General features: G+C 46.2%; 2 protein-coding genes across 6 annotated transcripts in view; both read left to right on the forward strand.

Moving 5' to 3' along the window:
- The window catches only part of TMPPE (transmembrane protein with metallophosphoesterase domain), a 53,043-nt gene extending 37,982 nt beyond the window's left edge, over positions 1 to 15,061 (forward strand). Inside the window, exons 1-3 of one of the 4 annotated variants that reach the window (XR_012672583.1) lie at positions 3,067 to 3,166; positions 6,104 to 9,193; positions 9,318 to 11,032. Coding sequence is in view for 3 of the 4 variants with exons in the window: in XM_075143162.1 (XP_074999263.1) it covers positions 6,193 to 7,512 (1,320 nt within the window). In the remaining variant the exon portion in view is untranslated. Of the gene's footprint in view, positions 1 to 3,066; positions 3,167 to 6,103; positions 11,033 to 14,999 lie in introns of those variants that run through there. The other 3 variants (XM_075143161.1, XM_075143159.1, XM_075143162.1) reach the window with 3 other exon arrangements.
- GLB1 (galactosidase beta 1) overlaps positions 1 to 16,576 on the forward strand; it is an 88,920-nt gene that overhangs the window by 37,982 nt on the left and 34,362 nt on the right. The window contains exons 1-2 of one of the 2 annotated variants that reach the window (XM_075143157.1): positions 2,997 to 3,166; positions 15,000 to 15,169. In XM_075143157.1, the coding sequence (XP_074999258.1) occupies positions 3,113 to 3,166; positions 15,000 to 15,169 (224 nt within the window). In that variant the 5' untranslated portion in view covers positions 2,997 to 3,112. Of the gene's footprint in view, positions 1 to 2,996; positions 3,167 to 14,999; positions 15,170 to 16,576 lie in introns of those variants that run through there. The other variant, XM_075143158.1, reaches the window with a different exon arrangement.

Below are 16,576 nucleotides of genomic sequence, written 5' to 3' on the forward strand. Positions count from 1 at the left end.
CATATCCAATCCAAACCTCCCTTGGCGCAACTTCCTCTCGGCCCATCGCTAGTTACTTGGGGGAAGAGACCAACGCCCACCTCACTACAACCTCCTTCCAGGTAGTTGGAGAGGGCAACAAGGTCTCCCCTCAGCCTCCTCCACACTAAACCGTCCCAGTTCCCTCAGCCGCTCCGCGTGAGACTGGTTCTCCAGACCCTTCCCCAGCTTCCTGGCCCTTCTCTGGACACGCTCCAGCAACTCAACGTCCTTCTTGTAGTGAGGGGCCCAAAACTGAGCACAGGATTCGAGGTGCGGCCCCACCAGTGCCGACTGCAGGGGCACGATCACTTCCCTACTCCTGCTGGCCACCCTATTTCTGATACAGGCCAGGAGGCTCTTGGCCGCCTTGGCCACCGGGGCACACTGCTGGCTCATGTTCAGCCGCCTCTCAACCAGCACCCCCAGGTCCTTTTCTAGCCGGCAGCTTTCCAGCCACTCGGCCCCAAGCCTGTAGCGTCGCATGGCCTTGTGGGGACTCAAGTGCAGGACCCGGCACTTGGCCTTGTTGAACCTCGTACAATTGACCTCGGCCCATCCAGCCAGCCTGTCCAGGTCCCTCTGCAGAGCCTTCCTACCCTCGAGCAGGTCAACGCTCCCGCCCAACTTGGTGTCATCTGCAAACTTACTGAGGGAGCACTCGATCCCCTCATCCAGATCGTTGGTAAAGATATTGAACAGGACTGGCCCCAAAACGGAGCCCTGGGGAACACCGCTCGTGACCGGCCCCCAACTGGATTTAACTCCGTTCACCACAACTCTCTGGGCTCGGCCGGCCGTCCAGCCAGTTTTTGACCCAGCAAAGAGTACGCCTGTCTAAGCCGTGAGCTGCCAGCTTCTCTAGGAGAATGCTGCGGGAGACAGAAGATGAAGATGAGAAGGAGGGAGAAAATGGTCAGTCCGATCCTGGACAGAAGGACGACCAGAAGCTAGAAAGCCAGCATGCAATCCCTTCAAGGAGGCGTCCCCAGTCTTGGCTGACCCAAGAGCAAAAAGCAGCTCCCCTTGCAGGGCCAGCGCGAGTGCCACACCTCAGCAGCCGATTTTCGCTTTCTTCCTTCCCGCGGCTGTAACCAAAGGGGACTTTTGCAGGTATCAGGCGATCTGCGAGTCACAGCCTGGGGGCTGCCGCACTTGACGGACCTGGAGCAGAAGAGAGCGAGCGAGGAAGATGGAGAGGCCGAGGGAGAGGAAGCAGCGAAGAGCGCTTGCACTAGCGGAGCGGTGAGGCGAAGGGGGTCCAAAAGGTTTCAGAGGAGGTGAGAAGAAAGCAAGGCGGACGGAACGATGAGAGGGGCAGGGCTAGGAACAGCCCAGCTCCAGGAGAAGGAGGCAGGGTCCAGCGGCCGGGGGTCTGGGAAGAACCGGAGGGGCTGATCGAGGGGACGTGCTGGATGAGCTGTGGGAAAACCGGTGCAGAGGGAGCCGGACGGTACTGCGTGGGCAAGCAGGGGGAAAGAGAAGGCCCGCGGTGGTCCCGCTGTGGGTCAGACGAGGTGGGTGGGAGGAAGGGGCTGGAAGAGCTGCCAGGGAGAAGATGAGGAAGTGCAGGGTGGGCAGCGCGGGGGAGGGCAGGGAGTGGGGGTCCCGAGCCCGGAGGGGGAGAACTGAGCGGGGGGGAGGGCGATTGGCGGCTGCAGTGGTGTGGAGGAGGCGCTGGGGACCGAGGCTGCGTCCCAGAGTGAGCTGCTGCGAGGGCCAGGCGAGAGGTGGTGACGGGAGGAGGCTTTTGGCGCCTTGGTGGCCCGGGGCAAGCGCGTCCACGGAGGCTGTGCAGGGTGAGGGCGTGGGGGGGTGTCGTGGTTTAACCCCAGCCAGCAAAAATAAACGCCACGCAGCCGCTCGATCACCCCCCCCCGGTGGGATGGGGGAGAGAATCGGGAGGGCACAAGTAGGAAAGCTCCCGGGTTGAGATAAAAACAGTTTAATAATTGAAATAAAACTAAGTAGAACAGTAATAATAACAATGAGAACAACAACAATAACAGAATACACAAAACAGGCAATGCACAACACAACCGCTCACCGACCGCCGACCGCGTGTCACGAACGGGGGGCGAGGCCGCCCCCCCCACCCCCCCCCCCACCTGGTTTTTATACTGAGCGTGATGTCACATGGTATAGAATACCCCATTGGCCAGCTGGGTCCACCACCCCGGCTGTGCTCCCCCCTCCCGGTGCAAGCATCACCCAGCAAGAGCCAAAGCATCAATGGGCCATCAACGCTCCTTTCCCAGCGACCCCAAACCACAGCACAGCCCGCAGGCTACTGGGAAGAAAGTTAACCCTGTCGCAGCCGGAACCAGGAGAGGGGGCAAGTGGGTGGTGGGCAAGTGGGGTGGGGGCGGGGCGGGGGGCTTAAGGGCGTCGCTGTCAGGGGTGCTGGCGGGGGTCAGTGTGGCGTCACGCTACCCCCAGGGGGCCCAATCAGGGGAGCTAAGCAGGGGCGGCCCCGGCTACTGCTGGGATGGGAGACTGCCCCGGGACACCCCTTTTGCCCTCTGCCCCTTTCCCTGTGGGGGATTTTCCCCCTCCTCTCCTGGCCTGGGTGTCATCGTCCTCCTTCTAAAGCCTCCTCGCAGACCACGGGGAAATTGCCCGCGGCGGTGGAAATGGCTGAAGGGCCACCTCCCCCCTGCTTTTTGTCCCGCCGGCGGGGGGGCCTGCAGCGTCAGCGCCTCTGCTGCTGGCCTCTAGAGCGGGAGGGGCATCTGCCACCTCCTTGGGGTGGGGTGGGTGGAGGTGTGCGAGGCCTTTCTGCCCAGCCAAGGTGGCGGGGGGGCTTCCTGCGTCCCCTCTGAGGAGCCGGGGCCAGTCCCCGGGCCTGGCCCGGACGGAGCGTGTGGCGTGCTGGGAGGCGGTGGGAGGCGAGGGCAGGCGGTCAGGCAGGGCGCTGACGGCAGCCGGTGGGATGTTGGGATGCCCGTGCTTAGGCAGGCAGTTCCCCGGTAGGAGGCGGGGCGGGGTTGGCCGGGCCCGGCTGGGCCGTCAGCTGACGCTGCCGTGTCATGGGTTGGCGGGCTGAGGAGCGCCCGCTCCGCTGCCTCTTCCTGCCTGCTCACCGCCGTCCGTCATGCTGCGGCTTCTGGTCCCGCTGGCCGGCTTGGCGGCGCTTCTCCGGGCGTCGGTGAGTCCCGTCCCTTCGCCTCCCCCTCCCCTAAGGGCCCCCGCTCCGCGGCGGCGCGGGGCGGCTGCGCCGTGCGGCCTCTCGGCTGTTGGGGGCGGCCACGAGCTGTGAGGGGCGCGGGGGGCCGCCGGGCGGCATGGCTGCCGGCTGGAGGGGGCCTCCTTCCAGGGGGGACGAGGGTTAACTTTGGTCCCTCTTCAGCTCATTAGCGGTTCGTGGGCGGTGTTGCTCGGGGCGCAGGTGCGGGGCCTGTGGCTGCGCCGAGGGGGGAGCTGCCGGGGCAGGTGCGGCGGCGGCGGGAGCCGGCTCCTTCTCCTGGGCAGGCCTGCCCGCTCCTGGCCGCCGCGCCGGGCCCTCACCCTCGCTCTTTTTGTTGAGGGAGGGCTGGCGGTGCCTGCCCTTGAGCCCGGGCGGTGAGCTGTGCCGCCTGCTTCGGGGGGTGATCGCCGGGGTGGCTGCCCGCTGGACGTGCGGGCCGAAACGGCGCTGCCGGCTGCGCTCCTTCCAGCGGCGAGGCTCCGCTCCGAGGAAGAATGTATTAGGAGGCCTCGTTGAGCAACCCATGGCGGGAAGGGGGGGGGGCGACGGAAATGGAGCTGCAGTTACCTGACGGCGAGACTCCATTAGCAGATCCCAAGGGAAAACTTGCTCTTCCTGTGGTGTGTGAGAGGAGGGAGAGGAGTTTTTCCCGTTCTACCCAGGTTCAGCACCGAGTCTCTTGTTGCTGCTTTGCCCTGAGGCACGCCGTACCGCTGCCTGACCAGGGGCCTGGGCAAATCCTTGGTCGTTGCAGTTGCTGCGGGAGCCATCCCTTGTGGTTTATGCCTCGAGTTTGAAGCAGAGTGTCAGTATTATCTTGATAGATGTCGCAATTGAATGATGCACAGGTGGTTAAAGCCTCATGGGAGACCTATATCAAAGGGAAGGTTGGATGACAGTAAGGATGGTCTCTGAGGGGTTATGGCTGAGACTTACAAAACTCTGAAGTTAAGGGTAAGAGGAATGGAGAACCAATACTCACCAAATTTGATGGTAGTAGAAGAGAGGCACTTGGTGGATTTAGTAGATTAGTTTAAAACAGGTAAAATACTTTATATAGTGAATTTCAGGAATTTGCTGTTACGGGAGGTTGTAGAAGCAGACAGTATTTAACAGATTCCGGAAAAGGATTAGCCAAATTACAATACATCATGTTCATAAAAAAAAATCCAAAAATGACTAGGCAAGGATTTGCTATCTAACATGTAACAGCTTTGTCTGCTGGAGGAGTATGAAGGAAGCAGACCACAGACAGTGGTCAGGGTCACGTCATTTCTTTAAGCAGCATTTCTTATTGCTGTTGTCCAGACAGAATATGGCCTAGTGTCTAGAGGAACTGTGGACTCAAACCAGTAGCACATTTCTGATGGTCTTATCTTCTTAGCTTTGTTTATTTTCTGTAGAGGCATGTGTGTAAAATAGCACTGTTTTTTAAGAATAGTGTTGTAACAGCAGAGAGGGCTTGAGGAACTGAGGCTGGGAGGCGCAATTTCCCTATCAACCCACAGTTACCTGACCAAGCTACGAGGGAAGGGGTCTTCTTAAACCTTGGTCTAGTCCTCAGAATATTGCAGGGTCCTATCATCACAGAGGTGCTAATGTTCTTTTAAATTAGCTTGGGTAAGTACATGCTGCAGATAAGCAACCTGGCAAACTTGGGTTTGTAGACTTCTGGGCTCAAGCTCACTGCAGAGCCCTACAAGGCTGCTTTAGTGCCCTAGTTCTGAGATATTTTTGGCTGTAAGGATTGCTTACTTTTTCTCTAGTTAAGTGTGGACTGAGAGACAGGAAGTGTTTTGAAAGCCATGCAGTGACATACGCTTACTTTAAATAAGATAGTTTGTTATCTCAAACTTGGTCTCTATTGTATGTTATGAAAGACCATCCAAACTTTTTTCAGCTATGGTTAAAATAAAACAGTAGGTTTATTTGAAATAGAAATGTGCAAAGTGGGCATGAGTAGAAACACTATGAACTCTGAGCAAAATACAGAGCGAAACAGGGAATTCCGCTACGATTCAAGCATAACTGATGCTTGGTTATTTATTTTCAATCTGGGAGCAGAGATGGATTAGACTTGGTGCTCCCTTTACTTCTAAAGGAGCACAGTGTGTGAGGTTTTAATTCCTTTTCAACTTAGTTGCATCGTGGTAGACCAGGATATGCTGAAACAGGTGTTGAGTCTTGGGAACTGTACATGTAGTGGAAGTGAGCAGGAAGTGAGTAGCAAAAGACAATGTGGGTTTCACTGGTTCTACCGATTTTGAGGGCTTTGGGGAAGTCTTATTCACAACTGGAGGTAAGGATATCTGCCGATACATCATCTGCAGTTTCTGGGACTGCAGTTGCATCTGGTAGCTATTCCAGTGGGGATTTCACTGCTGCTGTAGTACGTGTTGGTAGAACCTCTTGCATTCAGTAAGAATGATGTAGGATGATACCTGCTTTTGAAATGGAGCCAACTGCTTGGGAAGAAGAACAGAAAACACATGTGCTGATTTTACAGCAGAAGCAGCTTAGTCACAGAACATGTATGGGGTTTACAAATACTATAATGATTGTTTGCAAATACTATAATGATTGTTTCCAGCACGCATTGTATCGCTGTTGTGATCTACTGCCATCTACTATAAGGAAGTCTTAATGAGGAAATGGCATATAAGAAAAAAAGGGGGAGGAATCATTGAGGAAGGCAGGAAGTGGACTGCAAGAATCCAGTGTTTTTAGTTGTCTGATTTATTCCGTATCAGGAAATCTCATCCCTGTCTTTATGATAGTGATTCTGCATGACTCAGTGTCCTGGGTAGTATGTACAGAGTAACAGTCCTTTACTGCAGTTTGGGAAAAAGGGAATGTGTGTAATATTTTAAAACGGCTGATACTGGTTCCTGGTTGCAGGCTTCATTGACCCAAGGCATCCCTTCATAACCACACTATTGCCTACTGGAGAGTTCTGCAGAACAGAAGGGAACAGTCAGGAAGCAAAGATGATCTCCTTCAAGCAACTGCCTCTTGAAGCAAAGGCTGCAGTGGCTGCAGGAGTGGTTTTCTTCTCCATGATGCTATCGCGGAGTTATCTGGCAGAACAACTTGAGCTCAGGACACGGCGTTGGCTTCTAAGGCTGCAGATGGCACTATTTGCTAATGCACTTATGTTGATAGGATCTCTTCATGTTTGGAGAAGCACAGTCACCACGTTCTCCAGGTCTTCAGCTGCCAGCTCCTTCTGTTTCATGCCATGGAAAATAGCTGTGTTCATGTTTCTAGCTTTGGCTCATTCAAGCTTCTTTACATTGCTATTTCTTGTTGCAGAAGAGCCCTATTTTTTTTCTTTAGCTGCCTACACTTGCCTGGGGGCCTATATCATTCTTATCTTTTTCCTCTTCACTCTAGGCTCTGTAGAGCAGGCTTACAAGTTCTTGGCTGGGAGAGGTGGTAAGGCAGATACTGGCAACAAGAACAGCAGAACAGCAATGAAACCAGTTTTGGCAGTCATGCTGACTATTGTGCTGACTGTTGTTGGGCTGTTAAATGCTTCCCGGCCTCCCACCGTGAATTCAGTGGAGGTTCCAGTTCACAAGCTGCCCTCAACAATGAATAATCTGAAAGTGGTGTTGCTTTCAGATATCCATCTGGGGCCTACAGTTGGGAAGACCAAGCTTGCCATGATTGTGAGAATGGTCAAGGCTTTGAAACCAGATATCACTGTGATTGTTGGAGATCTGACTGACTCTGAGGCAGAGATCATACGACCTGCTGTTGAGCCTCTTGGAGAACTTAACTCCCCTTTGGGGACTTACTTTGTCACAGGAAACCATGAGTACTACACATCAGATGTTAGCAACTGGTTTGAGCTGTTAAAGTCATTTAACATTCGGCCACTCCATAATGAGAATGTGAAGATTGTTTCGCCAAAGAGCACTGATGACTGGTTTTGCCTGGCTGGTGTTGATGATATTGAAGCAGACGTATTGCGCTACTCAGGGCATGGCATGGATTTAAAAAAAGCTCTCAGAGATTGTAGCAGTGAGCATGCAATAGTGCTGTTAGCTCATCAGCCGATTGCTGCAAAGTGGGCCCTTCAGGAGAGACCAGACATAAACTTAATTCTTTCTGGCCATACTCACGGAGGGCAGATGTTCCCACTAAATGCTGGGGCTTATTTTCTGAATCCCTTCTTTGTTGGCTTGTACAAAGTTGGGCAGAACACCTTTGTCTACGTCAGCCCAGGGACGATGTACTTTGGAATACCCATGAGGCTGGGCAGCAGAGCTGAAATAACAGAGATAATTCTACGTTCTCCTTGAGGAGTTTTCCATTTGACAGACTGCTACCATCCTTTTTGGTCAGTATATTGGCTCTTCTGCTCTGAAAGCAAAACCTTTTTCAGGGAAGCCAGAGAAGATGTGTTAGGGTGGACTTCAGCAGGTTCTGTTAAGTTTGAGCAGAAAATGCTAACTGTATCTTGGGCCTATGAAACAAATCGGGGGCATGTTAAAATACTGAAGAAATTAATTCTTTGAGTTCATTATTATTGAAGTTCTGCATTTAAAGATAACACTGATGTCATGGAGATAACGTATGTCCTGTGCATGTTTAGTAATATCTGCGGCTACTTCACATTCCACTGTTTATCATTCATCAGGCAGCTGCCTTATCAAATCTCAGACAGGTGAAGTTCTGACCTCTTGCAGTGAAATCACTCATGCATGTTTTGCAGAAGGGACTATAGAGTGTCCATTGAGTACGTAAACTCTAGAAGCCTTATGCTACAAATGTTACGGGAAGGGAATAGTTTCAGTTTTTTTATTGAGGCTTGGTATCTTTATCCTGCTATCTGTTTGCAGCATGCACTAGGGCTTCCAGTCTGAGTTGCTTACCAGTACAGTAAGGTGCCAGGCATCAGTTCCTGAAATTCAGTTTTTTCCAGTTAGAAAGCTGGGAAGACTGATATCAAAGGGTGAAAGTAGCTGTCTTTCTGCAGGCATTTTTCCTCATAGTAACTGGGCATCTAGTAATTACTTACTGAAAATACCTCCAATAAAAACAAATGAGAAAGAAAACTTGTAATTAACATAACTTCTGTTGCTGTCTGAGCTTATGGTACCTGCTGGTGTAAAGCACAAAATCCAAAGCTGAAATACTCAATCTCTTTTCTCTTCATTCTGTATTTTTTTGTTTAAGCTTAATTTCTCTTCTGTGATTTTTCTCTTACAAGATTAAGGAGATGCTATTTGAAAACAATGCAGATCGGTTAATGCTTGAACTTTGTTTAAGATTTTAATATTTCAAGTAAACGGTGTCCTTTTTAAGAAGACTAAACTCTGCAGCAGGTGACTTTCCTTCATAGCATTTGCGCATCAACGTCCTGGTTGTCTGATAGGCATGTAGCAGAATAACTGCTACAGGATAATGAGGGATGGAGAATTTCCCTGTGTCTTTCCTAGAAGGGCTTAACACAAATTAATATCATTCTGGGAAATTTGAGAGATTAGAAAATATTAATAAAAACATTCTTGCTTCCATATCTTTGTGTTCATCTAAGAAAGCCAGGATGTAAATTAATGTGCGTATATTGTCCAGGCTGATGGAAGAGTTTACTTCCGTACATCTTCCTCTCTTCTCCCCTTCCACCTCAGCGTTGCTGTATGAAACGCCACAAACGATACAAGTCTGGGAATCCTGCCGCTGACTCTGAGGTCTCCAGCTGTAGCCACAGGGCCTCCCTTGCTCTGCCTTTCTGCCCGCCAGTACCTGGGTTCCTCTCAGGCAGACCTGGGTAGCACGGGGCAAAAGAGATCGATGCTTACACAGGAGGCTGAAGATGGCAAGACCAGAACTGCGGTGCTCAATCTTTTCCTGCCTTCCTGTGTGATCCTGAACGAGACACACTTCTGTTTTATTCTTCAGCTCCTCTTCTCGTTTTGCAGGAGGTGTGTGGGAGTGTATTTGAAGAGTACCATAGGCTTTGAAAAGTTGAGTTTTTCTGTAAGTGAAATTTTGCAGTTTCACTTCATCTGCTCCCTTCAGCCTCCCCCCAGGCAGTTTCTAACTGCTAGGCTGTTTTTGTGTCCTGTTCCTCTGTACAAACATATTGCATTTTTACTCGCAGGAATATTGAGAAATGCTGTAAATGTGTCATGTGCGCTGGAAGGTTGAAGGAAGAGCTGGAGAAGTCAGTCCTCTTCTAGTTTGAAAATTGAACCAGCTGACCAGCCAGGCTCCCTGCTTGCTGGACTAGATAATTTCCCAATACCTATAATTTTTTATGTTTGTGCAATAATATCTGCTTAAGTATCCTGAAGTTTCCACGTGTATTTAACACTGCCTACTGCCCACATGGGGTCCTTCTGAGGTTCTTTCCCGTCGGTGGCATAGTGTCAAATGGTCTTATGTAGAGAGAATCTTGATAGCCTTGATACCCTCTGTTCACTTATCAACATGCCTTCAGTTAAAAGCCGTGTTCTGGGTTTAGTCGTGCAAGGGTATTCCCTCTAGGCCAGTGGTCCAGGAGGATAGCTTTTCGTTTGTTACGCTGAGGGTTATTACTGTTATTATTAGTGTTAAGACGACTAATTATTAAGCAAGTTTCCTTCGGGAGGCTTTTGTGGGACTGGTTTTAGATGATAGTTTCCCAATGAGTTGCTAGTATTATTTTTTTTCTTTTTTTTTGTCCCTACCCTTTTTATTTCTCTCCTCATTCTGTCCAAATGTGTGCAAAAACCTAGCTGAAGTGGTCCTTCCATCCCAGGGGTGCACAGATGACTTCTTCATTAATTTGTACGTGCCCCACTTTGAAGATCTTTGTGTATCCTTTTAGGAACAGATACTGTCCTTTTAGAAGTGGTCATATTATCATTTCAGAAATTTATTGAGTTCTCCCAATGTAATTTAGTTCCTGTTGTCTTTTTTTCTTTAACTCCCTCCCTCTGAAAGCGTGTTTGCTTGATGATTAGTTATCACTTAAAATGTTTTCTTTCTATGCCAAAACACTTCAAAGCCTTTTCCTAGTTTGCTTTTCTTTTTAAGTATGAATGGAAAGTATCCTAGATCAACTTTCTTTTTGATAGTAGGACGAATTAACCTTTTCTAAAATCATTCTAAGACAGCAATCCCTAATTGTCCTTCAAGGCTTTTTCTATACTTTTTCTAATTTGACTTGAATGTGCATGATTTAGTCCTGTGTTCAGTATTCCAGATGAAAAAAATTGCTGTGCTGCTTATTTTATAATTTTTTTGATTTTTTTTTTTTTTTGTAAATTTTCTTTTTTGATGTGTGTAGAATGTATTTGATCTGGAGAACTTAACTAAATGAATATATATTTCTTCCTATAAAAGGCCAGTTCACTGGGGGGGGTGGAGTTAATCATTGTCAGAATAATACCAGAATAGAATAGTATCATCACTTCGTCAAAGTTATATTTATTGCGTTATATAATCAGTATAGAGTGGATTTGAAAATATGTAAATTGTGGTATAACAAATGCTTTAAATGTTGGGATTTAATAAAACTATTCACTTATCAAGAAAGATGCCTCTAATGACCTTTTATTTTGTACCAATATTTATTGTAGCAATATATGCTGAATAGTTTTAACACACTAATTCTATTTACCAACAAAAAGCTACTGACAATAAATCTGACTAGTTTTGGAAAATCTTACACCCACACAACTAAGTGAGACATTGCGGAAAGTGGGAAAGGTAAGGCCACTATTAAATTTGCCTAATACCTGCTGGGGGGAAGAAGAGCAGGCTGAAGAGATGAGGGTGTGATGCAGAGAAAAGAACCACTACAAGGGCAGAGAGAGGATACTGAGAGGTTTTTTTTGGAAGGAGCAGAAGAAAATGAGTGGTTTGTTGTTCTCAATTTTGATACTTAAGCTTTGGGGTAGAGAAAGGGATGTTCTATGTTTGAATGGTCTACATAAGAGGTGCTAGAAATCTTCACAGGTGGAGGGGTTCATTGAGGTTTTATATCCACATTTGTTTGCTTTCCAAATAAGAAAAAAAAATGTTTTGTAAATTTGGAGAATGAGAGATTCTAGCCACTGTTAAATAGTTTTGTGTGCTGGAGCTACGAGTTTTTTTCCTATGTTGAGAGACATACGCATTATAAAATGTTGGAAGAGCATTAAGATTGCAAAAATACCTTCTTGCTTGATTTAAGAAAGGACAAATTCTTTAGTTCTTCCATTTTCCTTGCGAGTATGTTCTCAGCATGTAAGATGCAGTATTATACCATTGCCTCTACAGGTCTGAATTTTCAGCTGGGCATTAATATGATGTGGTATGAATGAATTCGCATCCTAAACAGCGTGCAGCTAGTTGTGTGTCTGTTGAATCTGCTTACCAAACTAGCAGACCCACTACCCCATCTTCTAGGGAGGTGCAGGGAATTCTTTCTGGCTGTATATTCACAATCGTGAGTATACAATATTGACAGAGCCAGACACAAATTCATGAGGAGAACTGTGTTGTTTTCGTTGCAAGCTCTAGTCTGCAAGCAATGGGTAGAGTCATGCACTGACAATAAAAGAACGTTGAATAATTGATCATGAAGGGAAGTCTGTTTACAATGGACAATGAATGAGGAATCAGAGTAAGTACCCTGGAAGCTTCCTCCCTCTCCTCGCCCCCGTAATAATACTGTAGCAGGAAGTTTATGTGTAAGGAAGGTGATTTACAGTTATGGTCACAGCTTTAAAAGCGTGGCCTTTAAATGGTAACTCGTTCAATAATGATCACTTTCATAATTAATATCTTCTTTTCATTGTTTTATTGTTTTAAGAAATTCTTGCTTCTCTGCCAGAGGTGGTCCTGAGGGTGGAGCTATGTGAACAGTTGGTTCAGTGTTCAGCATCTCTCAACAGTTATCTGCCATAAATGGAGCAAGTGTCTTTTCCACAGGCCTCTTGACATAGTTACTCTAAGCGAGGGGGTTAAAATCCTCTTTCAGAGAGAAACAACAGCAATTTATTTTCACTCTCCTTCTTTATTTCCAGGGATAACGACCTTTTTATGTGCTTTTTTCCCCTAATGCTTCTCTCTCTTTTTTTTTTTTTTTTTAATACTGCAGAATTGTGTTGCTGCACCTGGATTCTGAGTTTCATTTAGTCATGATCATTTTGAAGCACTTGGTTGTGCATTAATGCTGTAACTTGTCACAGTGCCCTAGAGTAAAAAACATCTAAAGAATGTGAAACATCTGCTTGGTGTTCCTTAGGGTGAATAGTTTCCTTAGGGGATGGATACACACAGTACAATTCCATCCTAGTGCAGCGTGCCCAGGAATCAAGATGCAGGTTATAAATTAAAGATCAGCAAAATGTGACTTAGATTTGAATTGAAAGGAAAGTAAGCAGAAAGTAAGATGGGAGACACCAGTACATCCTCTGCAACGGTAATTTACTTGAGGTCTAACAGCCTGGAGTTACTACAACAACATAATTTCCCCGGGACAGTCACAACCTTTGAATTACTTCTGTTCCAGAGCAGTTGGTTTGTATTTCTCAGCCCTGTAAGGGCCTGATTTTGTGGACACCTGGCACATCCATACCTTTGTTTAGTCAAGATTTATTTCAACTTTCATGGAACTCTTTGTTAAGTAATGTTGAGAATGGGTCTGTGTTTGTGGGATCAGGGCTTAAATAGCTTCCCCTATTCAATACTTAGCAGTCTGTTACAGTTCTTGTTTCCCTGCCAGCTCAGGGCTGTTATCTTCTCACATCTGTTTCTACGTGTCCACCACACAGACAATTTCACTTGTTCGCTGTTGGCAGAATGTTTTGGATTGCTATGTGCATTTAAGACATTTTCCACAACTTTATTTTAGGCTTTCTGTGAAGAAATGCCTTTATCACAGTTGCAACACGATGTAGTCGTCCTCCTCCTTGGAGTTTATAGTCTTCAAATGTTTGTAGAGTGTTATCTCACTCAGTTGCTCTGTTTAATGGCAGTCTAGGGATAGGCATGTTTACTCAGCAATTTCGTCCTCCAGTTTTCAGGAGAGTGTGTTTTTTCTTTGTATTCTTGTTCTTTTGGCCTTGCTCCTTTTTGCTGTCTTGTTGCACTAAGAGTATGGTCTTGGTTGGCAGTTGTGTCCAGTTTTTGGCCAGGAGTCTCAGTACTTGCAGCTTTATGGTTATGCTTGCCTGCTGTATTTCACTTTTTCCATTCCTTTCTCTTTACTCTACCTGTAGTTGTATACATTACTGTAACAAAATTGTTCAGCAGTTAACAGAAAGAAGTGGTTTCATGGGAAGGTTCTTCAAAACTGTGTGGTCTATTGGTCCCTACTTAACCTTTGGGCAGATTTCCTCAGATGGTGGATGGCTCTTGTGTAGTGGGGGTCACCTGGGGTTGTATGGTGGTCTACATCTCTCTTGCCTTTCTAATTTCATTGCTTTTGTCTCATGTAATCAATTTCGTAATTGCTGAGCTCTATTCTCAATATCGGACAGGCCAAGGCCCATCTTTTCAAGAACAACGCCAGTGTCCTTCAACAGCTTTTAATTTACACTATTGAAAGGTGTGTTTCATTTAGACTAGTATAATGTCCAATTAATCATGAGGTTTATTTGGTTGACTTCTGACTTATTTTCTGATAGGTATGGAGAACTAACTGATTACATTTGCTGACTTGTGATTTTACTTCATAAATCCCTACTGATCTTTCATTGAAGGATTTTTTTTTTTTTAATGTGCTCAGTAATGAATCTGATAAAATGCAAAGGCAAAGTCATAGAACATGAAGACAAACAACTAAGTATTCAGTGGTGTGTGGAGGACAAAAGTAGTACTGGTGACAGGGATACCAAAGATACATAGGAGATGTAAATTCTGAGATGTTAAGGTTTGTTTAAAAAAAATTAAAAGTTAAAGGTTCTTAAAGACATAGGGCCAGGCACTAAAGAAAAGGTCTTCTATTTTTTCTTGTTTTTAACAAGCAAAAGAAATACTTCTGTTGGTCATAGTTGTTTAAATCTTACTAAGATCATATGTTCACTTGAGTAATCCCGTGCTCTTTAAGTTAAGGTATTTTTCTTATGGCTAGGAAGTGCAGATTCTTATTCTTAATTTACCTGCTTCTTTTTTAAGTTAAGTGGTTTGGGTGTGCTTAGTTGGAAAAGTATTGAAAGTAGGACTATTTCCGAAAATGACTAATTTTTAGTGACTTACATAAATGTATGCAGTTTGCCAGACTGATCTATCAAACAGTTTTATACTTACTAGAAATTAAGCTTTCAAATGTGTATGTATTGGTGCCCTGGAGCATTTAGAATGTGGTATTTGTTCCTTAAAAGCTCCCAGCGGGCTTTTGCTTCTAGACTTCAGCGTGACGTTAAGTTGGAATTAGGGTTGTGTTTTCCAACAGTTTAGTAAGTTTGGAGCATTGACTGTGAAGTGTTGGCACTCACCAAATCTCCCCTAATTAATTCCTCATCATTTGCACTGGTGTAAGCAGTTGCAAAATGTGTCCCTGTAGAAAGATGGTACTGCATACTTGTTAAAAGTGGAGAATGCATGCAGCATATTTTGGTGTGGTAGTGAATCCTGTCATTGCTGAGTGGTTGGCAGATGTGTTGGAGTCCTTTGGTGTCTTAGGCTCAGGTGGGCTATATGTAGCTATATAGTGGAGAGCGATTCACCATCAGTTATTTTAACACCATTGTACCTTCTATTGTGGACAACCCACAGGTGTTGTATAGACTATTCTCCGTGTCTTTCAAGGCAGAAAAAGATTATATTGTGGGGTTTTTTCTTTTTGTTTGTTTGGTTTTTCTGTACGCAGAGTATACCCCAGAGGAGTTTTGGGATTGATTATGACTGTGACTGCTTTGTCAAGGATGGGAGACCTTTCCGTTACATCTCAGGTAGCATTCACTACTCACGGGTGCCCCGGTATTACTGGAAAGACCGCTTGTTGAAGATGAAGATGGCAGGACTTGATGCCATTCAAACGTAAGTAGCTGTTGACTTTCAAAGTGGTTTGTGGTCCTGGGAGGTGCATGAGAAGTAGTTAAGTGGAATGATACCATTGCTTTATTAATTTTTATGTAATAGGTGAGAAAGCTCTGGAGAAATGGAGGGTGGTACAAGATGACCTCTAACAGCATAGACTGGGACAATTGGGCAAGTTACAGCTAACAGTCCTCTTCCCTGCTGATAGGCAACACCTCTTGCTTCACAACCCAGGGTGCAAATGTGACCTGAAACAAATCGTTGCACTGTGAACTTTGGCAACTATGCAACAGTTCTATGTGCTCCCCCTCTGCCAAGGGCATCGTCGTCTTTGGTCAAAAGGCAGGCGAGGTGAGAGGGGACAACAACCTCTTAATACAGCCTAGGTTGTATCGCCCTGAAGCCTTGAAAATATTGGCAAAGGCTGCAGTAATATTGAAAGCTATTTCACCAGGAGTGTTTAAATTTAGAAAAATGTTTGGGAAGTAGGTGTACTTCTTTAAAAAAAAGACAGTTTAAACAGCTTGCAGTTGGATGTACCAAACCTTTAGTCCATCTTTCTTGTCTTTCCTACCTGGTTGTGTACTTATTACTACAGGTGAGGCACAGATTAAAAAAAATGCAGCTTACTCTTATTTTTGCCAAAGCTTCGTTGACAAGGGAAGAGGAGTGGTAGAAAAGTGTAAGGCACAGTCTCTTCAAGCAATGATTGTAATTCCCAAACATGTTTGGCTTTCTTTCCTAAATCATTACAAGGCTTAGAGCTTCTCTTTGAAGCAGCCTGCTTGTGTGCTATGGACTGCCAGACAGCATTGGTTCTGGCAGTGCAGAGCCTGTAGGCCCGTGCACTTTGCTCAGCAGGAGGGTTGCACCATCGCTTCTTCCCGTCCCTTGAAATCTGTATTTTGTTTCACCTGCAAGTTGCAGGGTTGCCTTATACACTTGGGGATGTGATTAGTAAGGGTTAGTATGTGAAGAACAGATGGCAGGGAAAGAAAAGAAGTTGCTTTTTTTTCTTTTCTAATTTAGGGTTCTCTATTTTTTGGTAGGTCTTAAAAATCTTCCCTGTGTTGTGATGATGTAGTGACTTTTTGTTTGGTGGGTGTTTTTTTGAGTTTTCTAATAAAGCAAGCAAGTTCTATCTTCCCTTGCACAAGAACAATGGGATTAAGTAACACACTTGTTCAGGACAGGGTTGCTGGAATTACCCATGTAATTATTTTTTGCTGCAATTAAAGTAATCTCAAATGGACCTGAAAATTATACCTTTTGATGTCTGGCTTGAAGATCAGCCTGGGTTCTGACAGTGGCTCTGTGACTCCTATGATCTGTAGTGTCTCATATTTCCCTTATGTCTCTGATTTATTTTCCTCCTTCTCCCAACACCCACATATCTTCGATGCCCTG

This window comes from Calonectris borealis, chromosome 2 (assembly GCF_964195595.1).
Source record: "Calonectris borealis chromosome 2, bCalBor7.hap1.2, whole genome shotgun sequence".
NCBI classification, from domain to species: domain Eukaryota; kingdom Metazoa; phylum Chordata; class Aves; order Procellariiformes; family Procellariidae; genus Calonectris; species Calonectris borealis.